General features: G+C 39.8%; 1 protein-coding gene across 8 annotated transcripts in view; it reads left to right on the forward strand.

Moving 5' to 3' along the window:
- The window catches only part of LOC139763619 (arylsulfatase B), a 196,253-nt gene that overhangs the window by 11,128 nt on the left and 158,346 nt on the right, over positions 1-26,779 (forward strand). For 6 of the 8 annotated variants that reach the window (XM_071689845.1, XM_071689849.1, XM_071689847.1 and 3 more), the window contains exons 2-3: positions 11,413-11,542; positions 13,253-13,412. In XM_071689845.1, the coding sequence (XP_071545946.1) occupies positions 11,413-11,542; positions 13,253-13,412 (290 nt within the window). Of the gene's footprint in view, positions 1-1,609; positions 1,861-11,412; positions 11,543-13,252; positions 13,413-26,779 lie in introns of those variants that run through there. The other 2 variants (XM_071689848.1, XM_071689846.1) reach the window with 2 other exon arrangements.

Raw genomic sequence — 26,779 nt, forward strand, 5'->3', positions numbered from 1 at the left:
AAACTGGTGACATCTGCCATCATGATCAGACTTCCTCTAGTTCTTACTTGATAACCAGGTTTATATTGGATTATATATATATATATATATATATATATATATATATATATATATATATATATATATATATATATATATATATATACATATATGAATGATGACTCTAACGAATAATTATGAAAATGTGTGAAATATGATTTAGACACGATCTAAAGCGATTATCATAATTTTATTTTGATAACTAAAGATAACCAAGTGAGTACAGTTACTAACACATGTTTTGTAGACCTGGATTATAGCTTACATTAATTATCATGAATATTTATGCCTTAGGAAATATTATACACGTTTCATGTGTTCATATTATGAGAATTTTTACATTGACATATTTTTGACAGTGGAATATCGTTGTATGGAATAATTTTGGTATGTATAGATGAACTTATGCCCCAGAACCATGTATACCTCAGAATATTCAACCATGTATACCCCAGAAGAACCATGTATACCCCAGAAGAACCATGTATACCCAGAAGAAGCATGCATACCTCAGAGCCATGTATACCCCAGAATCATGTGTACCCCAGACCATTATACCCCAGAACCACATATACCTCAGAACCATGTATACCTCAGAACCATATAAACCTCAACCATGTATACCCCAGAACCATGTATACCCCAGAACCATTATACCTCAGAACCATGTATACCCCAGAACCATATAAACCTCAACCATGTATACCCCAAAACCATGTATACCCCAGAACCATTATACCTCAGAACCATGTATACCCCAGAACCATATAAACCTCAACCATGTATACCCCAGAACCATGTATACCCCAGAACCATTATACCTCAGAACCATGTATACCCCAGAACCATATAAACCTCAACCATGTATACCCCAAAACCATGTATACCCCAGAACCATTATACCTCAGAATCATGTATACCCCAGAACCATTATATCCCAGAACCACATATACCTCAGAACCATGTATACCCCAGAACCATGTGTATCTCAGAACCATGTATACTCCAGAACCATGTATACCCCAGAACCATGTATACCTCAGAACCATGTATACCCCAGAACCATGTATACCCCAGAACCATTATACCTCAGAACCACATATACCTCAGAACCATGTATACCCCAGAACCATGTATACCTCAGAACCATGTATACCCCAGAACCATGTATACCCAGAACCATTATACCTCAGAACCACATATACCTCAGAACCATGTATACCCCAGAACCATGTATACCCCAGAACCATATATACCTCAGAACCATGTATACCCCAGAACCATGTATACCTCAGAACCATGTATACCCCAGAACCATGTATGTACTTGAGGTTCTACACATGATGGATCATCAACCATTGTGACATACCTGAGTTGACTATTAAAAGCTCAGTCTGTAATTCCTCTGTATCTATCTGTCTATCTTTCCTTATCTGTCTCTCCCTTGATAATGGCCGATATGGCACAACTGATATATACCTCAGTCAAAGGTTATCTTAGAAATCTAAAGATAGTAATAGATATAATTTGGGCTCCACAAGAGATCATAGACTCCTAAATGAAGGAGGATTTTAGCAAGAGGCAAGACCAGAGAAGGAAGAAAATTCTTTAGCTTAACTAATCGAGGGGTGATGGGGTACGACAATGGTCACTCCTTGAATGGCTGGTCTCCTCAGAAAAAAAATTGGGGGGAAGTAGTGAGTTGTTCACTATCAGTGTCATCCCTGTAGCGTGAGACTTTTATAGGCTATAATGAAATCATGAATTTTTCTTCCACCTGGCACACAAGCTTGTAACCCCCAGCCTGACATTGTAGCTCCGGTTGGTCACATCACTTTAGTTCCACATTGTTGATTTTGCCTATATTGACATGATATTGGTGTAGGCAGACTCAAAATAATTAGTAAGACTCATTTTTGGTGCAAAATTAACAGAAACAATCCAGCTATTTAAGAATGTTGAGTTTCCTATAGTGGGCAGGGTTTTCAAGCAAATATAGATAATGGTAGTAGTTTTGGTGCATGACACATGACAGCTTGAGAATGGATGTGTGAATGAGGCCTTTTCATCTGTTCCTGGAACTTCCTTGCTAGTGTGGGAATAGCCAGACAATTTTCAAAGAAAAGAAGGATATATAATGCATAAAAATATACCACAATTTTAAACTTGTCGTTGTAGGTTTGATGTATAACAACTAAATTTAATTCATTCTAGGCTTAAAGTAGTCAACCTAAAAGTAGTCAACTTAACCTAACACTTCTTAACCTAACCTACCCTAACCTAAAACTACCTAACCTAATCTGGTCAAACATAAACTCAACATAGCCCAAAGTAACATAACCTTAATGTAAACCAAAAGTAACATGACCTAGCTGACCTTAACAGCGTAACAACCTAAAGTAACCTAACCTTGACCTTAACTTAGTGTTACATAATATAAAGTAACCTAACCTTAACCTAGCATGCATAACATAACCTAAAGTAACTTAACCTTAATCTAGCCCACATAACATAATCTAAATTAGCATAAGCTTCACCAAGCACGACATAAACATGACCTAAAGTAACATAACCTTAACCTTTCAGTTGTCTGAATTACTGATAAACATCGTATCTTGATTTGAATGTTATTACTATGCAGTCTTTTCCCACTCTTAACTTCACCCATTTCAACAACTTTACCTTCTCCGTCAATCATATCCTTCTTCAGAGTCACAGTAATAGCTATGTGCTTTAGAAAGTTCAAGACATGGTAATCCATAAATATAGAGTTCTTTGCTTGTACTATATAGATACAGTACTTTTGCTAGTGCCAGAACACTGATATATGTTAGAGTGTATCATATCTGTCACATTTGTTTTACATAGACAACTTTAGTGTTTGGAGATGTGGCCTTTAAGACTTTGATTCTAACTTTCAGCTCATTTCTAGAAAAGATGTAATTTTGCAATTAGCAACTTGTATGACTGAATCAGTGCACTCTTGACTTGCAGCTACTGAATTTTATAACCTTTAGTAAATCGTTCTTTGTGCCTTGCAAATATGCAGCTTCACTTGAGTGGCATTTGGAACACCATATGATTTTTATGACCTGTAGACCTACATGTGGGCTTCATTTTACCATTTATATGTACAGATATCTTATTTTATTTATTTTTTATTTTTTATTATACTTTGTCGCTGTCTCCCGCGTTTGCGAGGTAGCGCAAGGAAACAGACGAAAGAAATGGCCCAACCCACCCCCATACACATGTATATACATACGTCCACACACGCAAATATACATACCTACACAGCTTTCCATGGTTTACCCCAGACGCTTCACATGCCTTGATTCAATCCACTGACAGCACGTCAACCCCGGTATACCACATCGCTCCAATTCACTCTATTCCTTGCCCTCCTTTCACCCTCCTGCATGTTCAGGCCCCGATCACACAAAATCTTTTTCACTCCATCTTTCCACCTCCAATTTGGTCTCCCTCTTCTCCTCGTTCCCTCCACCTCCGACACATATATCCTCTTGGTCAATCTTTCCTCACTCATTCTCTCCATGTGCCCAAACCACTTCAAAACACCCTCTTCTGCTCTCTCAACCACGCTCTTTTTATTTCCACACATCTCTCTTACCCTTACGTTACTCATTCGATCAAACCACCTCACACCACACATTGTCCTCAAACATCTCATTTCCAGCACATCCATCCTCCTGCGCACAACTCTATCCATAGCCCACGCCTCGCAACCATACAACATTGTTGGAACCACTATTCCTTCAAACATACCCATTTTTGCTTTCCGAGATAATGTTCTCGACTTCCACACATTCTTCAAGGCCCCCAGAATTTTCGCCCCCTCCCCCACCCTATGATCCACTTCCGCTTCCATGGTTCCATCCGCTGCCAGATCCACTCCCAGATATCTAAAACACTTCACTTCCTCCAGTTTTTCTCCATTCAAACTCACCTCCCAATTGACTTGACCCTCAACCCTACTGTACCTAATAACCTTGCTCTTATTCACATTTACTCTTAACTTTCTTCTTCCACACACTTTACCAAACTCAGTCACCAGCTTCTGCAGTTTCTCACATGAATCAGCCACCAGCGCTGTATCATCAGCGAACAACAACTGACTCACTTCCCAAGCTCTCTCATCCCCAACAGACTTCATACTTGCCCCTCTTTCCAAAACTCTTGCATTTACCTCCCTAACAACCCCATCCATAAACAAATTAAACCACCATGGAGACATCACACACCCCTGCCGCAAACCTACATTCACTGAGAACCAATCACTTTCCTCTCTTCCTACACGTACACATGCCTTACATCCTCGATAAAAACTTTTCACTGCTTCTAACAACTTTCCTCCCACACCATATATTCTTAATACCTTCCACAGAGCATCTCTACCAACTCTATCATATGCCTTCTCCAGATCCATAAATGCTACATACAAATCCATTTGCTTTTCTAAGTATTTCTCACATACGTTCTTCAAAGCAAACACCTGATCCACACATCCTCTACCACTTCTGAAACCACACTGCTCTTCCCCGATCTGATGCTCTGTACATGCCTTCACCCTCTCAATCAATACCCTCCCATATAATTTACCAGGAATACTCAACAAACTTATACCTCTGTAATTTGAGCACTCACTCTTATCCCCTTTGCCTTTGTACAATGGCACTATGCACGCATTCCGCCAATCCTCAGGCACCTCACCATGAGTCATACATACATTAAATAACCTTACCAACCAGTCAACAATACAGTCACCCCCTTTTTTAATAAATTCCACTGCAATACCATCCAAACCTGCTGCCTTGCCGGCTTTCATCATCCGCAAAGCTTTCACTACCTCTTCTCTGTTTACCAAATCATTTTCCCTAACCCTCTCACTTTGCACACCACCTCGACCAAAACACCCTATATCTGCCACTCTATCATCAAACACATTCAACAAACCTTCAAAATACTCACTCCATCTCCTTCTCACATCACCACTACTTGTTATCACCTCCCCATTTGCGCCCTTCACTGAAGTTCCCATTTGCTCCCTTGTCTTACGCACTTTATTTACCTCCTTCCAGAACATCTTTTTATTCTCTCCAAAATTTAATGATACTCTCTCACCCCAACTCTCATTTGCCCTTTTTTTTTCACCTCTTGCACCTTTCTCTTGACCTCCTGTCTCTTTCTTTTATACATCTCCCACTCAGTTGCATTTTTTCCTGCAAAAATCGTCCGAATGCCTCTCTCTTCTCTTTCACTAATACTCTTACTTCTTCATCCTACCACTCACTACCCTTTCTAATCAACAGATATCTAATCAACAGATATCTTATTATAATTTTTTTTATTGTGCTTTGTCACTGTCTCCTGCATTAGCAAGGTAGTGCAAGGAAACAGACGAAAGAATGGCCCAACCCACCCACATACACATGTATATACATCCACGCCCACACACGCACATATACATACCCATACATTTCAACCCATACATACATATACATACACAGACGTATACATATATACTTTTTTTTTTTTTTTTTTGCTTTGTCGCTGTCTCCCGCGTTTGCGAGGTAGCGCAAGGAAACAGACGAAAGAAATGGCCCAACCCACCCCCATACACATGTATATACATACGTCCACACACGCAAATATACATACCTACATACATACATACATACCCCAGACGCTTCACATGCCTTGATTCAATCCACTGACAGCACGTCAACCCCGGTATACCACATCGCTCCAATTCACTCTATTCCTTGCCCTCCTTTCACCCTCCTGCATGTTCAGGCCCCGATCACACAAAATCTTTTTCACTCCATCTTTCCACCTCCAATTTGGTCTCCCTCTTCTCCTCGTTCCCTCCACCTCCGACACATATATTCTCTTGGTCAATCTTTCCTCACTCATTCTCTCCATGTGCCCGAACCATTTCAAAACACCCTCTTCTGCTCTCTCAACCACGCTCTTTTTATTTCCACACATCTCTCTTACCCTTACGTTACTTACTCGATCAAACCACCTCACACCACACATTGTCCTCAAACATCTCATTTCCAGCACATCCATCCTCCTGCGCACAACTCCATCCATAGCCCACGCCTCGCAACCATACAACATTGTTGGAACCACTATTCCTTCAAACATACCCATTTTTGCTTTCCGAGATAATGTTCTCGACTTCCACACATTCTTCAAGGCTCCCAGAATTTTCGCCCCCTCCCCCACCCTATGATCCACTTCCGCTTCCATGGTTCCATCCGCTGCCAGATCCACTCCCAGATATCTAAAACACTTCACTTCCTCCAGTTTTTCTCCATTCAAACTCACCTCCCAATTGACTTGACCCTCAACCCTACTGTACCTAATAACCTTGCTCTTATTCACATTTACTCTTAACTTTCTTCTTTCACACACTTTACCAAACTCAGTCACCAGCTTCTGCAGTTTCTCACATGAATCAGCCACCAGCACTATATCATCAGCGAACAACAACTGACTCACTTCCCAAGCTCTCTCATCCCCAACAGACTTCATACTTGCCCCTCTTTCCAAAACTCTTGCATTCACCTCCCTAACAACCCCATCCATAAACAAATTAAACAACCATGGAGACATCACACACCCCTGCCGCAAACCTACATTCACTGAGAACCAATCACTTTCCTCTCTTCCTACACGTACACATGCCTTACATCCTCGATAAAAACTTTTCACTGCTTCTAACAACTTGCCTCCCACACCATATATTCTTAATACCTTCCACAGAGCATCTCTATCAACTCTATCATATGCCCTCTCCAGATCCATAAATGCTACATACAAATCCATTTGCTTTTCTAAGTATTTCTCACATACATTCTTCAAAGCAAACACCTGATCCACACATCCTCTACCACTTCTGAAACCACACTGCTCTTCCCCAATTTGATGCTCTGGCAGATATAGGGTGTTTTGGTCGAGGTGGTGTGCAAAGTGAGAGGGTTAGGGAAAATGATTTGGTAAACAGAGAAGAGGTAGTAAAAGCTTTGCGGAAGATGAAAGCCGGCAAGGCAGCAGGTTTGGATGGTATTGCAGTGGAATTTATTAAAAAAGTGGGTGACTGTATTGTTGACTGGTTGGTAAGGTTATTTAATGTATGTATGACTCATGGTGAGGTGCCTGAGGATTGGCGGAATGCGTGCATAGTGCCATTGTACATAGGCAAAGGGGATAAGAGTGAGTGCTCAAATTACAGAGGTTATACATATATACACATGTACATATTCATACTTGCTGCCTTCATTCATTTCCGTCGCCACCCCATCACACATGAAATGGCATCCCCCACCCCCCCCGTGTGCACATGAGGTAGCGCTAGGTAAAGAAAACAAAAGCTACATTCGTTCACACTCACTCTCTAGCTGTCATGTGTAATGCACCCAAACCACAGCTTTCTTTCCACATATAGGCCCCACAAAACTTTCCATGGTTTACCTCAGATGTTTCACATGCCCTGGTTAAATCCATTGACAGCATGTCGACCCTGGTATACCACATCACTCCATTTCACTCTATCCTTGCACGCCTTTCACCCTCTTGTATGTTCAGGCCCTGATCGCTCAAAATATTTTTCACCCCATCCTTCCACTTCCAGTTTGGTGTCCCACTTCTCCTTGTTCCCTCCACCTCTGACACATATATCCTTTTTGTCAATCTTTTCTCACTCATTCTCTCAATATGACCAAACCATTTCAATACACCCTCTTCTGCTCTCTCAACCACACTTTTTATTACCACACATCTCTCTTACCCTTTCATTACTTACTCGATCAAACTGCCTCACACCACATATTGTCCTCAAACATCTCATTTCCAGCACATCCACCCTGCTCCGCTCAACCCTATCAATAGCCCACGCCTCACAACCATATAACATCGTTGGAACCAGCATTCCTACAAACATACCCATTTTTGCTTTCTGAGATAACGTTCTCACCTTCCACACATTCTTCAGTGCTCCCAGAACCTTCACCCCTTCCTCATCCTGTGACTCACTTCCATGGTTCCATCCTCTGCTAATTCCACTCCCAAATGTCTAGAACACTTCACTTCCTTCAGTTTTTCTCCATTTAAACTTACTTCCCAGTTGACTTGTCCCTCCCCCCTACTGAACCTAATAACCTTGCTTTTATTCACATTTACTCTCAGCTTTCTTCTTTCTCACACTTTACCAAACTCAGTCACCAACTTGTGAATCAACCACCAGCACTATATCATCAGCGAACAACAACTGACTCACTTCCCAAGCCCTCTCATTGACAACAGACTGCATACTTGCCCCTCTCTCCGAAACTCTTGCATTCACCTCTCTAACAACCCCATCCATAAACAAATTAAACAACCATGGAGACACAAACTGACATTCACTGGGAACCAGTCACTTTCCTCTCTTCCTACCCGTTCACATGCCTTACATCCATGATAAAAACTTTTCACTGCTTACAGCAACTTACCTCCCACACTATATACTTTTAATACCTTCCACAGAGCATCTCTATCAACTCTATCATATGCCTTCTCCAGATCCATAAATGCCACATACAAATCCATTTGTTTTTCTAAGTATTTCTCACGCATTCTTCAAAGCAAACACTTGATCCACACATCCTCTACCACTTCTGAAACCACACTGCTCTTCCCCAGCCTGATGCTCTGTACATGCCTTCACCCTCTCAATCGATACCCTCCCGTATAATTTCCCAGGAATACTCAATAAACTTATACCTCTGTAATTTGAACACTCATCTTTATCCCCTTTGCCTTTGTACAGTGGCACTATGCATGCATTCCGCCAATCCTCTGGCACTTCATCATGAACCATACATACATTGAATATCCTCACCAACCAGTCAACAACACAGTCACTCCCTTTTTTAATAAATTCCACTGCAATACCATCCAAACCCGCCGCCTTGCCAGCTTTCATCTTCCGCAGTCTTCACTACCTCATCTCTGTTTTCCAAACCATTCACCCTGACCCTCTCATTTCACACACCTCCTTAACCAAAACATCCTACATCTGCCGTTCTATCATCAAACACATTCAACAAACCTTCAAATTGCTCACCCCATCTCCTCACTTCACCACTACTTGGTATTACCTCCCCATTAGCCCCCTTCACCGATGTTCCCGTTTGTTCTCTTGTCTTATGCACTTTATTTACCTCCATCCAAAACATCTTTTTACCCTCCCTAAAATTCAATGATTCTCACTCCATCTCTCATTTGTCCTCTTTTTCACCTTTTGTACCTTTCTCTTGACCTCCTGCCTCTATCTTTTATACATCTCCCAGTCATTGCACTACTTCCCTGCAAAAATCGTCCAAATGCCTCTCTCTTCTCTTTCACTAACAATCTTACCTCTTCATTTAACCACTCACTACCCTTTCTAATCTGCCCATCTCCCACCTTTCTCATGCCACAGGCATCTTTTGCACAAGGCATCACTGCTTCCCTAAATACATACCATCCCTCCCCGACTCCCTTCACATCATTTGCTCTCACCTTTTTCCTTTCTGGACTAGTCTCTCTTGGTACTTCCTCAGACAAGTCTCCTTTCCAAGCTCACTTACTCTCACCACTCTCTTCACCCCATCATCCTTTCTTCTTTTCTGAGAACCTGTACAAATCTTCACCTGTGCCTCCACTAGATTATGATCAGACATCCCTTCAGTTGCCCCTCTCAGCACATTAACATCCAAAAGTCTCTCTTTCACATGCCTATCAATCAACATGTAATCCAATAACACTCCCTAGCTATTTCTCCTTCTTACATGCATACACTTATGTATATCTCTTTTTAAACCAGGTATTCCCAACCACCAGTCCTTTTTCAGCAGACATATCTAAAAGCTTTTCACCATTTCCATTTACAACACTGGACACCACATGTACAGCAGTTATACCCCTAACTGCCACATTACTCCCTTTTGCATTCAAATCACCCATCACTATAACCCAGTCTCAAGCATCAAAGCTGCTAACACACTCACTCAGCTGTTCCCAAAATACTTGCCTTTCATGATCTTTCTTCTCATGACTAGGTGCATAGGCACCAATGATAATCCATCTCTCTCCATGCACTTTCAGTTTTACCTATATTAATTTAGAGTTTACTTTCTTACAATCTATAACATACTTCCACAACTCCTGCTTCAAGAGTAGTGCTACTCCTTCCTTAGCTCTTGTCCTCTCACCAACCCCTGACTTCACTCCCAAGACATTCCCAAACCACTCTTCCCCTTTACCCTTGAGCTTTGTTTCACTCAGAGCCAAAACATCCAGGTTCCTTTCCTCAAACATACTACCTATCTCTTCTTTTTTCTCATCTTGGTTACATCCACACACATTTAGACACCCCAGTCTGAGCCTTCGAGGAGGATGAGCAATCCCTGCATGACTCTTTCTTCTGTTTTTTTTCCTTTTAGAAAGTTCCTTTAGAGTTCCTTCTGGGAACTCCTTACAAGGGGGTAGCCACTGCAAAAGAGTCTCCACTTATTCCTGTCCTTACATGCTGCCCTCACTTACATCATTCCATGCATTCTCCCATCATTTCTTTCCTTTCACTATTTTTCCACCCTATTTCTCCATGTCACAGGTGCTCTGCCTCTCACACCAACCTCTTTAATAATACTATCACACACTCTCCTTGTAAACTCCACATCTTGCATTTTTTCCACATGCCAAAACCACCTTATAGTATTACACTTCACCCACTATACTGCTTCACAATTTGTTTCCTTTCTATTCTCTGCCATACCAAATCTCATATGTACCCCTAGTTACTTTCTTGATTCCATCTCATCATACCACATGCTCCTCTCAAATAACTCATTTCCTCAGCCTGGACTCTTAACCTATGTGACTCATCTCATGTCCTTGTTTTGGCTGCATAGGTCAGGGTTGGGAGGACCATGCTGTCCCTAAATCCTTTCATCACTTCCATACTCTGACCTCTACCCTTCATTATTCTGTTAAGGAGCCCAATGACTCATCTATCATGTATTGCTCTTTCCCTTGTCTCTCCTTCTATGTCACCAAACTTAACCAAGATTTCTCTCAGATACATAACCTACTTTTTCTCCCCCATATCAATAACACAGTTTAGTACACTTTCTTCTCTCACTTTATATTACTTTGTAAAACCTATTCTTTCATTGTATTTCCTTTCAAACACCATTAGTGTACTTTTGCCCTCATTTGCCTTCAATCACCTGTACTTACCTGCATCATAAAACAAACTTACAACCCTTTGTAACTTCTCTTCACTCTCAGATGTCTCATATCACATGTTTTCCTTGTTTGCAGGTGTTTGAGTAGGATGAAGAGCCACTATAGTCTTCTTTTGTTGTTCCTTGGACTCAAGCTGTTAACACATACTTGTCGGGGAGCTGATCCAGATCGTCCACATGTTATCGTCATTGTTGCTGATGATCTCGTAAGAATTGTTTGTTGCAAATGTTCTCCTCAGTTAGCCAAAACTCTTCTGTTCATTTTTTTATATTTTTCAAAAAACCTAGTGCAGATATAGGCTTATGAGAAAATTTGATGTGCAAGATAAAAACTTTTTCGTTTTCGATATGGAAGAAATAAAGATTGTAAAATGACTCATTCACAAGTATCTCTAACTTGCCTTTTAACTCTGTACTCATTATATGTGTTGGATCAAGATCATACATTATCTCTTTAGCTTACTTTAACTTACTTTCATATCACTGATTCCACTGTGTTGAAATAAACAGATGTGCATCGTACCATTTTTCTTTGGAATTGATTTTTCCTCAGGTTGATTCATGAAACATTATTGTCTTTAGTCATGTCTTCACCTTCATGCTCCAAATACCTTGATAATGCAAGATGAAAAAAAATCTGTGATTGAATCATCTTGAATAATTAATTCATTTAATTTGTCCATCATCAGCATTTTATCTTTGCATCAACCATGGACCTCCATCAACTAACCATGTTTTATACATCCTGTGACCATGTTATCATAGCAGTACTTTACCATGTGCATTTCAGTTAATTCTTTGTCCTATACCAGTCTCTTGTCTCCATTTTGTAGCTGTTGTCAGAATTCTTAATTTATTGCATATGTTACCCATTGTCCTGTTTTTATTGTATAACTTTCTGTGCCTAGGAATATGAAAAATCCATGGGCTCCATGGTCTTTTGGTTAGCCTTGCTGACCATGAGTCCATGGACCAGCTTGGGTTTGGACTCACATGGGTTTGAATCCTTGATGTGGCAGTTGGCCTGTACCCAACCCAGGTGTTCTACCTACATTTGGGGCTTGTCAGTAAATGGGTATCTGGGTTTAGTTAGTGTGTGTTTGTGTGTGTGTGTGTGTGTCTGTGTGTCTGTGTGCATATATACAAAGGAGTAAGGACGTGGTACATGTAATCAAGGTTAAGAGATGGAACAACTCTCTCCTCTCATCATACAAATAGTAATTACAAATAGTAATCACAGTAATCATTGTAAAAGAAGTACTCTATTATGCAAGTTTCTTCCAAATTATACAATTAAATTTTTCTGAACTTAACTCTGAATGTACCTCCATTTTATCCCTTTAGTTTGACTTTACCCTCAGCTCATGGATATCTAAACTAATTCACAACTTAGAATTCCCCCTCTTGTCAGATATTACACAGTGATTACCCATCTAAAAGAAAGAAGAAAGAAAAGAACAAAGAAAAAGATGATCATAGATTAAAATTCTTCCTTTTCTTTTGTAAATTACCAAAGAGAAAGAATTTTGTCCAACTCTTGATCTAATTCAGCCAGCAGAATGGCATCATATGCATACAATAATTGATAATCCCCATCCTTTCTTGCTATGGTGTAGCTGTACCTTGCAATCATTCCATCTCACTCTCATCTGTAAGACCCCATCCATATGCGTTAAACATCTGCAGGATAATGATATGTGCTAAGATTTCATAATTCCTTCCCAATTGTATTTCAGACCATGACTTTCATCACTTATTCTCATACAAGCACTGTATTCATTTTAACAGTTCGTACCACAAATAGGTATTAGTCATATCCACATGAGTATGGCTATGAAGAATAACTCACTTGTTTCTCAAACTAAGTTTTTATTAGATATTCTTTTTTCTTCAGAATCAACTATCTGCTTTTTCAGGGTTTCAACGATGTGGGATTTCATGGCTCTACTCAGATTCCAACTCCAAATATAGATGCTTTAGCTTATTCTGGAGTCATCTTAAATAATTACTATGTGCAACCTATATGCACACCCTCAAGGAGTGCTCTAATGACTGGAAAACATCCTATACATACAGGTGAGTAGTTATTCATAAGTTGATAAGGGATTACCAGTGCTTGGGGAAATTGGCTGTCTTGGGTAATAAAAGTACCTGTATATTTTGAAAATTAAATTACAGCTACAATTACAAATACTTTCCATTTTTTTATTGCAGTTATAACAAGCATGTATGAATATGTACATGTGTATATGTGTATATGTCTGTGTATGTGTATGTATATGTTGATATGTATATGTATGTATATGTGTGTATGGGCATTTATGTATATATGTGTATAAGAGTGGATGGGCCATTTTTTGTCTGTTTCCTGATGCTACCTCTCTGATGTGGGAAACAGCAATTAAGTATAGTACATGAAATATGATAAGTAAATGTAGCAATTAAATTATAATTACCACAGAACAAACTCAATTACAATTACAGTTATAATTACAATTTCCCAGGTTTGAAAAAAAGAATAATTTTGATAAAAAAATTAAGTTGGCATTGTAAGGTCATCCTTTATTTACAAGTTTCAAAAACTATTTTGAAAGCAAAACTAGAGATTTCATTTTAGTAGAGGCTGCAGATGATAACTAAAAAACTGGTAGTTTTTCAAGCAATTACGTATTGCACTTTATGAATAACACTGAAGAGAAAGAAGTGACACCAAGTTGAGCTCTGTTAGCAGTAAAAATAATTTCCAGCACTGCTGAAAACTAGCTCTGATGGAGCAGATGTAGTAGCAAATGTAGCAGTACACCCAGTCACCTCTCTTGCAAGGTTCTTCAGTGGATGCAAAGTTTGGGACTATTCTTTCCAGTATAGCATTGGATCACTTGATAATGACAGAGTCCCTTCCTTTACTTATTGCTTCAATAATAGACTCATTGACACTGTACTTCCCTTTGATCATTGTTGATTTTGGAATTCCATAGAACATTTGGGTATGAAGGAGAGAAGTTTGGGTCTTTTTGATTCAGGCAGTCCTTCTGCTTTATAATCCTAGTTACTCTCTTTATCTATTGTTGATGTTGACCCCTCCTGAAACTACCTATAATTCCTCAAGCATTTCCTTGACATCTATCAGCACTTGGTCCTTTTTCTCTTTTAATAGAAACCATTCTGGTTTAAACCCAGGATAAAAAAAGTCCCTACTTGAACATCTCTCATTTCCATGTAAGGATTCAACCTTTTCTTCAAAGAGTCCAGTCGGACATTTGTTCACAGTACTGTAATTGGGTGTTATGATTATGAACTAGGTTCTCCATTGAGTGTTTGAGAAACTGAATCACTGGTCCAATAGCAGATATGGTCACCTTCTTCTGCCTCTCCACAACTTCCATGGCCTTATGAATAGGTTTGAGGATAATCACAATCTCCTTTAACGCGGAAATCTCCACTGGCATGATTCTCTTATTCCTCTGCTTATGTTTGTTAGCACTATTACCATCTTCTGCAATTCTTGGTCTCGTGGATGACATCCCAAAGGGCTAGAATACAGCTGAATATAAGAAATTATCAGGAATGTTGATCAGCTCAGCTGCAGTGTAAACAGATTTTGGCACCTTAGCGCTGCTAATAGCGTGGCCCTGGTGGCAGATCCACAAACTGATAATTAATGGTGGCAAATTCAAAAACATACTGGACCATAGGAGTTGCTGGACCGCAGAGTGCTGGATTAGAGAGATACAACCTGTACTCCTTGTAACTGAACCCTCCTCACTGGCAGAGATGTAAATCAAGTTACTGGTATGTATTGGCACTAGACTGGCCAAGCCCTGACCACTTTTTTGTTAAAAGTGGTTTATCAGTTGTAAATGATCAAGCATTATTGTAATATGATTATTTCAGCAACAGACAAAATTTTTTTTTATGTACAACAAATGAGGTCTGACAAAGTATTAAGCCTTCAAAGGTGAAAACTGTTGATTTAGTAGGCAAACTTTGTGTGTTCCTGACATTCTTTGTGTAGAATATCACTAATAACTGCCTAACAGATACATATATGTTTTGCATTTTCAAACATATTTTACCAGTCTAGAATGTGATCTTTTTATAATAGGATTTCTTCTTGGTAACTCTATCTTGCCCTCACTTTTCCCTTGTTCTAGATTACAGTATGGGTAGATAGCCTCACATCAGTCTTCCCATTAAGGGACAAGGAAATTTTTCATTGAAAATTATCATTACTTTTTCATGAAATACTTTAAATTCTCTTTAGACATGTAACTGGATGAAAATTTGATGCTGGGATATTTTTCCATGTTCATTGTAAAACTGAATACACAAACTAGACTGGACGATTTATTCTAACACAAAGGGGGTTTCATTTATTTCGATTTCAGATGTGGATGGGTCTTTGTCACCATTGCTGTTTAATGTGTTTCTGGATGGTGTGATAGAGATAAAAGCAAGGATTTTGGAGAGAGGAATGGGTCTGCACTCTGTTGGGATGAGGTGGGGTAGAATGGGGAGCTGGATTGTGAGTTAGTTGTATTGCAGTTGACATGGATCTGCCAGCAGACACCTAGAAACTGCAGAATCCAGTGTCTGAGTTTGAGAGAATGTGTGAAAGGAGGAAGTTAAGATCTTAGTTATGTGAATAAAGAAAGATTAGGTCTTGAGGTTTAGTAAGGGAGGAAGACAGTTCAGTTTGAGTGTGAGTTTGAATGGCAAGAACATAGAGGAAGTTAGGTGTTTTGAGTGTCTGAGAGTAAACATGGCAGCAGATGGAGATCTGGGAGTGGAATTAAACCATAGTGTGGAAGAGGAGATAAAGGTCCTGGGTAATTACTTATTTGTAATTACTTGTTTGTACACTCAAGAGGTCCCATTACCTGAACTTTCTGTGCCATCAGTAGCGTTTTAAACCTTTGCAAATTTCCAGCATTCACTGTCTCATTAGTGAGTGTATTCCAACCAAAACTGTTCCCAGACTCCACATGCTTAAGGTTATACCATGACTAAAATGTCACCTTTGGCAAGGCTGTATCATTGGGAGTACACTTTTGTCAAAGATCTTTTCACTCCAAAGAAGTCAATGTTTCCCTTCTGCTGGAAGTAGTGCATCCTTGAGTTGCAGGAGCCTTTAGAAAGGTCCTAAGTAACACCAGGACTCTTTCATAGAAGTTGATTATAGGATAATGAAGATATAGTTCAACTATCCACCACTTTACACAAAACCAGTACTTTTTAACATCCTTTCTAATGAAATTTTTTTGCCCAGCTTTTTTTCATGGTATGAGGTTATTTTGATGCTGCATCTCTTAAAGAACTGTTCAGTGTCAGTATCATCCAGGTGGTTTTGAAATTTGAGGACTGTTATCAGGTCTCATCCCCTTTTCACTTTACATGGTGGACAGTTTTGTAGCCTTCAGCCTCTCATTATCTCATTTCTTTTGTATTTAGGTACCATCTTAATTGCTTTTCTTTCTACTCTTTCATTCAGATGTGTTTGCTTCTTTAGATGTAATGACCAGACTGAAGGGATACTCCAGTTTTAGTCTGATATGTGTAGTGAATAATTTACCGAACTTGTCCTTGTCCATATACTTAAATGTGATTCTTCTTTTTGCCAGCAGAGTGTTTGCCTCTAAGAATTCTTCTTATGTGTATTTGTGGTGACAGATTAGGCACAATTTTGACATGTAGGTCTCATTCACTTGCAATTTTTTTTATTTATTTTCCACTGGGTGATGATTGTGCTGAGATTCGCTTTCCCATTTCTTCCATCCTCATTACCTCACACTTTTCCAATTACCTGACCAACTTTGGAGGTAGTCCAGGTCTCCCTGTAGGCTGATGCAATCATCATTCTGTATTTCTCTCATGACTTTGATATCATTGGCAATCATGTTTAGTTACATTTCTCTTCCATCAGCAAGTCATTCTCATAATCCAAGAATGGTGTGAGCCTAAGACCAAACCCTGCGGCACACCCATTGTAACTCCAGCCCACTTCAAGGATGCACCTCTTTTCTATGTACTTTGCTTCCTTCTAATAAGATTGTCTTTTATCCAGTGTGGCTTTGGAGTTTGTTTAGGTCTCCCCCTAGACTGATGCAATTATCATCATTCTTTATTTCTCTCATAACTTTGGCATCATTAGCAAACATGTTTGGTTGTGATTCTAGTGCATCTGACAAGTCATTCATGCACAACAAGAATAGGAGTGGACCTAGGACTGAGCCATGTGACACACCAATTGTAATCCCAGCCCACTTTGAGGATGCATCTCTTACCTGTGTACCTTGCTTCCTCCTGATAAGGTCATCTTTTATGCAGTGAAAGAGCCTATGCCTTATTCTTTCCTGTAGATCGAGCTTTCTATGCCAACTCCAGTGGGGAACAGTATCAAAGGCTTTCTGGCTGTCAAAAAACACAGTCTACTCTTCCCTTTCTTTGATCCAAAACTGAGCTCTCCTTGTCACAGTATAGACTACTACTGTGACTGGTTGTCCTTGATTTCTTTTCCTTAAAACAGTGTTGCCTCCCAGTTAGAAAGTTTCTCTTTTAGAGATAGTCATTCATTTGCTATATGATTATCTTTTTCAGGGTTTTACAATCCACATTTGTTCATGAGGCTGGCTGCATAGGAAGGTAGGGTCATTGTCATTAAGGGCAAAGATGGGCTTGTTTGATAATATAGTATCCAAGACATCACTGTATTGGATATGATTCATGGGACTTAAATGCATAAGTACTGAAGGTAGAAGTGTTGGGAATGAAATTTCTGAAGATGACATATGGTGTGAGGAGGTTTGATTGAGTAAAGAATGAGATAATGAGAGAGAGGTATGATAGTATTTATCTTGAAAATTTTATACATGCTTGCATGTCTCTAGGTCTTCTGCTAATACTGCAGTAGAGGTGCCTTCTGACAGTGGCCTGTTAAGGGTGAGGTACTAAAGGCTGAGATGCAGCATCTGAGTTCACTAGTGTTATAGAAACTATTGCTGTGGCCAACCCCTTGAAGGAGTTCCAGGTGGAAATAGGTATCATATGTAGAAAGATTGATAGAGAGAGGTATGGTAGTAAGCTGGGTATATTAGAGATGGTTGAGCAGGTTGTGCTAAAGTTGTTTGGACAGAGGAGGAGAGGTGAGTGAAAGGAGACTAAGAGGATACTGCATTGGAAGTGGAGGGAAGAAAGTGTGCATGGGAGTGTGTGGGAAGCACAGACGACAAAAGACCTGATGATCCACAATAAGGTTATTTACTGAAAAACTAGACCAGTATGGTTGTAGAAAAAAGATAGTGAAGAGAAGGCACCTCCCCATCCTACCTGTCTCTCCAGCTCAATTGCCAACAAGCAAAAGATGTGAAAAAAGCACCATGTAATATGAGGGGAAACATACTGCCATAAGAAAGTGTGGATGGGAAAAGAAAGTTTCCAAACAGTTTGATAATCATATTATTGGGACTAGATTGTGAAAAAGAAGGACAAGGTTAAATGATAAAATGTATTTGATAAGCAGAAGTGTTAGCTGAGATGACTTAGGCAACTGAATGTCCTAATCAAGGTCATCTCATTCATGGTATATACCTTATCTTTCTGCCGTAGGAGTCCCTTCTATTCTTAATGGCTCCTGCAGCACTGCATATGTGCAGAAAGTGCAGGGCAGTCAAGTCATAGGTGACCAGTGTCTTCTGTATAGTAGTTGCACTTTGGATATGAAGGGTCTCGGGATATGTTAAAAAGTTGCTTGTAGTGATGTAGTGATGGGTTATGTTCAGAGCATAAGCAGGTGAGTATGAATCGTATTTGTATGAGAAGTATGATTTCTGATAGTGATTGTCCAAAGAGTTGGGGGTTTGAGATTGAGTTATGAGGTTGGTTGTTTAATGTTTGCCTGATTATTTCAGTATGTATGTGTTTTGTCAGTGTTATATTTGTTGAGGATGGGGGAAGTTTTTCATTAGAGGTTACTGAAGTGTGTGGCAAGGATGAGGTAAGCTTTTTAATTCTACTTGGGGGATGGTGGTTAGTCGTAGAGTAGTTTGGATGGGAAGGATTTAGTGCTGTTGTATAGAATTGAGTGCCAAGAATATTAAGAGGGGACTGTATTGGGAGGATCTATGTTTCATTGTGAAGATATTGAGTGTTTGTGGTTGCTAGGCAGCCACTGATTGTTTTAAGTGCACTATTTTGTGTGATTTGCAGCTTTGTTGTATTTGATTTTGAGAGGGTGGAAGACCAGGCAGGTGAAACATTGTTTAACATGAAGTGGATGAAATTTTTGTATAGGATGTTGAGGAATTCTTTTTGTTGTCCAAATCTGGTACCAGCTAGTGTTCTGAGGGCACTTTGTTTGTGTGTTGCTTTTGTGTTAATGTTATTAATGTGGATAGTGAATGTCACATATGTTGTATGTAATGCCTATAATAGTTGGTATTTTGTTCAGAGGAAGTGACTCCATTCAGGGTGACTAGGGGGTGTAAGCTGGATTCATGTCTATCTGGGATTGAAAGAGTGACTGATGTTTTTATGAAGAGGCTGACATTTTGTTCTGGGTGAACCATTGTTCTAATCTTGTAATGTTTTGCTGCATGTTTGTTGTTGCTACTGTAAGGTCAGGGTGTTTTTGAGAGGTAAGAGGAGCAAAGGTTCTGGAAGCACTGAAGAATGTGTGAAAAGAGGGATTGTCTTCTAGGAGGGAAAAATGGGTATGTTTGAAGTTATAGTAGTCCTAACAATATTATTGAATAAATGTGAATAAGAGCAAGGTTATTAGGTACAGTAGGGTTGAGGGTCAAGTCAATTGGGAGGTGAGTTTGAATGGAGAAAAACTGGAGGAAGTGAAGTGTTTTAGATATCTGGGAGTGGATCTGTCAGCGGATGGAACCATGGAAGCGGAAGTGGATCATAGGGTGGGGGAGGGGGCGAAAATTTTGGGAGCCTTGAAAAATGTGTGGAAGTCGAGAACATTATCTCGGAAAGCAAAAATGGGTATGTTTGAAGGAATAGTGGTTCCAACAATGTTGTATGGTTGCGAGGCGTGGGCTATGGATAGAGTTGTGCGCAGGAGGATGGATGTGCTGGAAATGAGATGTTTGAGGACAATGTGTGGTGTGAGGTGGTTTGATCGAGTAAGTAACGTAAGGGTAAGAGAGATGTGTGGAAATAAAAAGAGCGTGGTTGAGAGAGCAGAAGAGGGTGTTTTGAAATGGTTTGGGCACATGGAGAGAATGAGTGAGGAAAGATTGACCAAGAGGATATATGTGTCGGAGGTGGAGGGAACGAGGAGAAGAGGGAGACCAAATTGGAGGTGGAAAGATGGAGTGAAAAAGATTTTGTGTGATCGGGGCCTGAACATGCAGGAGGGTGAAAGGAGGGCAAGGAATAGAGTGAATTGGAGCGATGTGGTATACAGGGTTTGACGTGCTGTCAGTGGATTGAATCAAGGCATGTGAAGCGTCTGGGGTAAACCATGGAAAGCTGTGTAGGTATGTATATTTGCGTGTGTGGACGTGTGTATGTACATGTGTATGGGGGGGGGGGTTGGGCCATTTCTTTCGTCTGTTTCCTTGCGCTACCTCGCAAACGCGGGAGACAGCGACAAAGTATAAAAAAAAAAAAAAAAAAAAAACAATATTATATGGATGCAATGATGGGCTATAGATGAGGATGGACAGGGAAGGGTGGATGTGTTGGAAATGAAGTGTTTGAGGATGGTATGTGGTGTGAGGTGGTTTGATTAAGTGATAAAAGGTTAAGGGAGAGGTGTGTTAATAAAACGAGTGTAGTTGAGATAGCTGAAGAGGATATGCTGAAACGGTTTAGACAAATGGAGAGAATGAGTGAGGAAAGGTTGAGAAAAAGAGATTATATATATATATGACATGTCAGAAGTGGATGAAACAAGAAGGGAGAAACGAAGTTGGAGGTGGAAAGAGGTAAAGAAAAAGATTTTGTGTGATGGGGGTCTAGACATGCAGGATGGGGAAAGATATGCACAGAATAGATTGAATTGGAAAGATGTGGTATACAGGGGTTGCTGTGCTGTGGACTAAACCAGGGTATGTGATGTGGCCGGGGTAAACCTCGTAAAAGCATGTGGGGCCTGGTTGTGGAGGAGAAGCTGTGGTGTTGGTACATAGTGCATGACAGCTAGAGAATGGATGTGAGTGTATGTTTCTTTCTTCATGTGTTCCTGTTGCTGTCTCACTAATACAGGAAATGGCATCAGGTATGAAAGAATGAAATAAAAAGATCTAGGAGCTGGGCATCTTGTTTTAGGAATTTTCAGTCTCATATCCTCAGTAAATCTGTGTGAGTCTGGTTTCCCAATGCTATTGGTATCATAAAGCAGTACCACTCTGTTGTGACATTCAGCCTTATCTTGAATGTGCTTTATCAGTTGCTTGGCCAAATATTTTAGCTCCGTTGGTAAAGAAGCAATGTCATTTCTCTCAGTGATTGAATATAGTTTTTTCTGTTGTTGAATTTTGCCTTATTCATACCATTCATAATACATCAGCTATATTTAATTTGTATGTTGCCAAAAATATTGCCTTTGATCTGTTAAAAGTCAGCAAGTAGAATTTAGTTGCTGTCCTTTGTTCCCACCTTTCAAGTGGTGTGTATAACACCAATAACTTCATAAATTATGCTGTATTCACTGTAATGAGCAATAGTTTTAGTTGCTGTACCTGTACACCCTAAAGAAGTGGAGGATGGTCCACAAGCCTAGCTGGGAATTCTCAAGTGGTTTATGCATGAAAAAGTTAGGAACACCAGCTTCAGTCCTAAGTACAAAGGAGTGTTCAAAGGTCCCTCTCTTGCCGTGATTTTGCCAACCACATCACTGAGTATACATGCTTACATTAATGTATACCATTTTACCAACCATAGCATCAAGTTTGTATATCTATGGTTTTCAAAGGCATAACCCGTATTTTATCCATGCTTTAGGTATATGTCATTTGGCCATGAGCTGTTTGTGGCCCAATCTGGTAGACCACCATTTCTACGGAGAGGTTATAATAAGGTGGTGTTGCAAGGATGAGCATCAAGGTAGTTTCTGTGTGCTATGGTTTTGATGTCTGTTCTGTGGTAATATGGAGACACAGTATCAGGGGTGACATATTGCCATCCTATTATTGCCTTATAGTTTTGTACAATTTCTTTGTACTCCTACAGAAAAACACATTGATTTTAAAGTATAACAAGCTTATTTTTAGCCCTTAATTGTTTATCATAGGACTTAAGGTATGTATCTTGAGGATCACTCCCCAAACCTCCAAGTCCCATAGGACCTGTACCTTGCCATTGCTTTGCCAATCATAGGGTTGCCCAGGAATGTAACCCCAGTGGCTGGCAAGGGACTTCTGTTAGGTAATGAATTAGATACAAATATAAATATTCTGTGTAGAGAAGGTCATTTGTGTTGTGAGCTACAGCCAGATACAGCTTGGGACATTTATATTTAGGTGGTGTATGCATGTATGCCAAAGAACCAACATTTGTTTGTGTGTGTGTTTGTGGTGATCTTTGTGTAGGTTTTGTGTCCAAGTCTGCTGTTGAGCATGTATGTACACTAGGGCAGTCTTGTCCAGTGAACACATTTTTAGTACATTTTTGATGTAGTTATATTCTAATTGGTACTGTACTTTGCATCTTGATTGTTTTCTTTTTGTTTCCTATATATTAAGAATAAGTTCTTCCTTGATTAGATTCTCCTGTGTATGTTTTTCACAGATACATTGCTTGAGATTCCTGTTCTATTGTTGTCTTTATTACCATTAATTCTGTTGTTAAGTGCATACATATATGCATTCTTTTGTGAAGAGTTGTTTGTAGCATAGTATGAGACTGATAAATCCTTGGTACTACTGAAAATCTCAGGGATGTAGCAGAGTGTTATCATCACTGATTAACCTTAGGGTCTGTCTCCTTCCATTATATTCACCCCAACATCTTACACATGAAGATACAGTACACATGCTGTTGGCAAGTGGTATGTGGGATTCTAAACAGAAAACTTTACTCTTGTACAGTGAGGGTTTCAGGTGCATGTTAGGTTCTGCAGAAGTCATAAGGATTATTTTCACACATCATCATGGTGGGTAGGAATCTCTTAAACTGTATTTTCGGTTTTGCTTTATTTCTGTAAATGCTTGTATATGATTGTGAAATTAACCTTTTTCTATATTTAAAGGAAGGAGTGTGTTGAAATTTCTGCAGATAGTTGAACACTTGCCCAACTTGGCATTTTCAGCTGTACTTACTTCCCACCTGTATGCTTGTTCCCTCACACCATTTCTTTACATCCTGTTATAGCTATTCCCATTTATACTCATTTTGTAGATTAGCTACATTTTATACACCATTTCTGCCAACTACTTACCCAGTTTCAGAAAACTTTCATCGTTTTCTCCACTGTGCATGTGAGATGTATCATATAATTTTTGGAATGGTTTAACTTCACCCTGGTCTTTTCTTGCCTCATTCCTCTCAATTATTTCGATTTATGCAATATGAAAATTGAAGTTTTGTTCTTTGTGGATGCTTAAAGGTCTTCAGTTTTTAAGAGAATTTTATTTCCTTTTTAATGCAATTTTATCATATAGTTCAATGGCTGATTCGGGTGAGAAACTGCAGAAGCTGGTGACTGAGTTTGGTACAGTGTGTGAAAGAAGAAAGCTGGCAGTAAATGTGAATAAGAGCAAGGTTATTAGGTACAGTAGGGTTGAGGGACAAGTCAATTGGGAGGTAAGTTGGTATGGAGAAAAACTGGAGGAAGTGAAATGTTTTAGATATCAGGGAGTGGATTTGGCAGCAGATGGAACCATGGAAGTGAATCATAGGGTGGGGGAGGGGGGCGAAAGTTTTGGGAGCGTTTAAAAATGTGTGGAAGGCGAGAACGTTATCTTGGAAAGCAAAAATGGGTATGTTTGAAGGAATAGTGGCTCTGACAATGTTATATGGTTGCGAGGCATGGGCTATAGATAGAGTTGTGTGGAGGAGGGTGGATGTGCTGGAAATGAGATGTTTGAGGACAATATGTGATGTGAGGTGATTTGATCGAGTAAGTAATGGAAGGGTAAGAGAGATGTGTGGTAATAAAAAGAGTGGTTGAGAGAGCAGAAGAGGATATTTTGAAATGGTTTGGTCACATGGAGAGAATGAGTGAGGAAAGATTGACCAAGAGGATATATGTGTCAGAGGTGGAGGGAACGAAGAGAAGTGGGAGACCAAATTGGAGGTGGAAAGATGGAGTGAAAAAGATTTTGAGTGATCGATGCCTGTAAATGCAGGAGGGTGAAAGGCGTGCAAGGAATAGAGCGAATTGGAATGATGTGGTGCACTGGGGTCGATGTGCTGTCAATGGATTGAACCAGGGCATGTGAAGTGTCTAGGGTAAACCATGGAAAGTTTTGTGGCGCCTGCATGTGGAAAGGGAGCTGTGGCTTCGGTGCATTATAGATGACAGCTAGAGACTGAGTGTGAACGAATACAGCCTTTGTTGTCTTTTCCTAGTCTACCTCGCGCACATGTGGGGGGAGGGGGTTGTCATTTCATATGTGGCGGGGTGGCAATGGGAATGAATAAGGGCAGACAGTATAAATTATGTACATGTGTATATATATATATATATATATGTATATATATATATATATATATATATATATATATATATATATATATATATATATATATAGAGGATGTGTGGATCAGGTGTTTGCTTTGAAGAATGTATGTGAGAAATACTTAGAAAAGCAAATGGATTTGTATGTAGCATTTATGGATCTGGAGAAGGCATATGATAGAGTTGATAGAGATGCTCTGTGGAAGGTATTAAGAATATATGGTGTGGGAGGCAAGTTGTTAGAAGCAGTGAAATGTTTTTATCGAGGATGTAAGGCATGTGTACGTGTAGGAAGAGAGGAAAGTGATTGGTTCTCAGTGAATGTAGGTTTGCGGCAGGGGTGTGTGATGTCTCCATGGTTGTTTGATTTGTTTATGGATGGGGTTGTTAGGGAGGTGAATGCAAGAGTTTTGGAAAGAGGGGCAAGTATGAAGTCTGTTGGGGATGAGAGAGCTTGGGAAGTGAGTCAGTTGTTGTTCGCTGATGACACAGCGCTGGTGGCTGATTCATGTGAGAAACTGCAGAAGCTGGTGACTGAGTTTGGTAAAGTGTGTGAAAGAAGAAAGTTAAGAGTAAATGTGAATAAGAGCAAGGTTATTAGGTACAGTAGGGTTGAGGGTCAAGTCAATTGGGAGGTGAGTTTGAATGGAGAAAAACTGGAGGAAGTAAAGTGTTTTAGATATCTGGGAGTGGATCTGGCAGTGGATGGGACCATGGAAGCGGAAGTGGATCATAGGATGGGGGAGGGGGCGAAAATTCTGGGAGCCTTGAAGAATGTGTGGAAGTCGAGAACATTATCTCGGAAAGCAAAAATGGGTATGTTTGAAGGAATAGTGGTTCCAACAATGTTGTATGGTTGCGAGGCGTGGGCTATGGATAGAGTGGTGCGCAGGAGGATGGATGTGCTGGAAATGAGATGTTTGAGGACAATGTGTGGTGTGAGGTGGTTTGATCGAGTAAGTAACGTAAGGGTAAGAGAGATGTGTGGAAATAAAAAGAGCGTGGTTGAGAGAGCAGAAGAGGGTGTTTTGAAATGGTTTGGGCACATGGAGAGAATGAGTGAGGAAAGATTGACCAAGAGGATATATGTGTCGGAGGTGGAGGGAACGAGGAGAAGAGGGAGACCAAATTGGAGGTGGAAAGATGGAGTGAGAGAGATTTTGTGTGATCGGGGCCTGAACATGCAGGAGGGTGGAAGGAGGGCAAGGAATAGAGTGAATTGGAGTGATGTGGTATACCGGGTTGATGTGCTGTCAGTGGATTGAATCAGGGCATGTGAAGCGTCTGGGGTAAACCATGGAAAGCTGTGTAGGTATGTATATTTGCGTGTGTGGACATATGTATATACATGTGTATGGGGGTGGGTTGGGCCATTTTCTTTCGTCTGTTTCCTTGCGCTACCTCGCAAACGCGGGAGACAGCGACAAAGCAAAAAAAAAAAAAAAAAGTATATATATATATATATATATATATATATATATATATATATATATATACAACCCCATCCATAAATATATATACATACATATATCCTCCCCTATCCCCAGGGAGGATATATATGTATGTATATATATATATATACACATATATATACACATATATATATATATATATATATATATATATATATATATATATATATATATATATATATATTGATCGAGTAAGTAACGTAAGGGTAAGAGAGATGTGTGGAAATAAAAAGAGCGTGGTTGAGAGAGCAGAAGAGGGTGTTTTGAAATGGTTTGGGCACATGGAGAGAATGAGTGAGGAAAGATTGACCAAGAGGATATATATGTTGGAGGTGGAG

The sequence above is a fragment of the Panulirus ornatus genome, chromosome 47 (genome assembly GCF_036320965.1).
Source record: "Panulirus ornatus isolate Po-2019 chromosome 47, ASM3632096v1, whole genome shotgun sequence".
In the NCBI taxonomy this organism is placed as follows: Eukaryota; Metazoa; Arthropoda; class Malacostraca; order Decapoda; family Palinuridae; genus Panulirus; species Panulirus ornatus.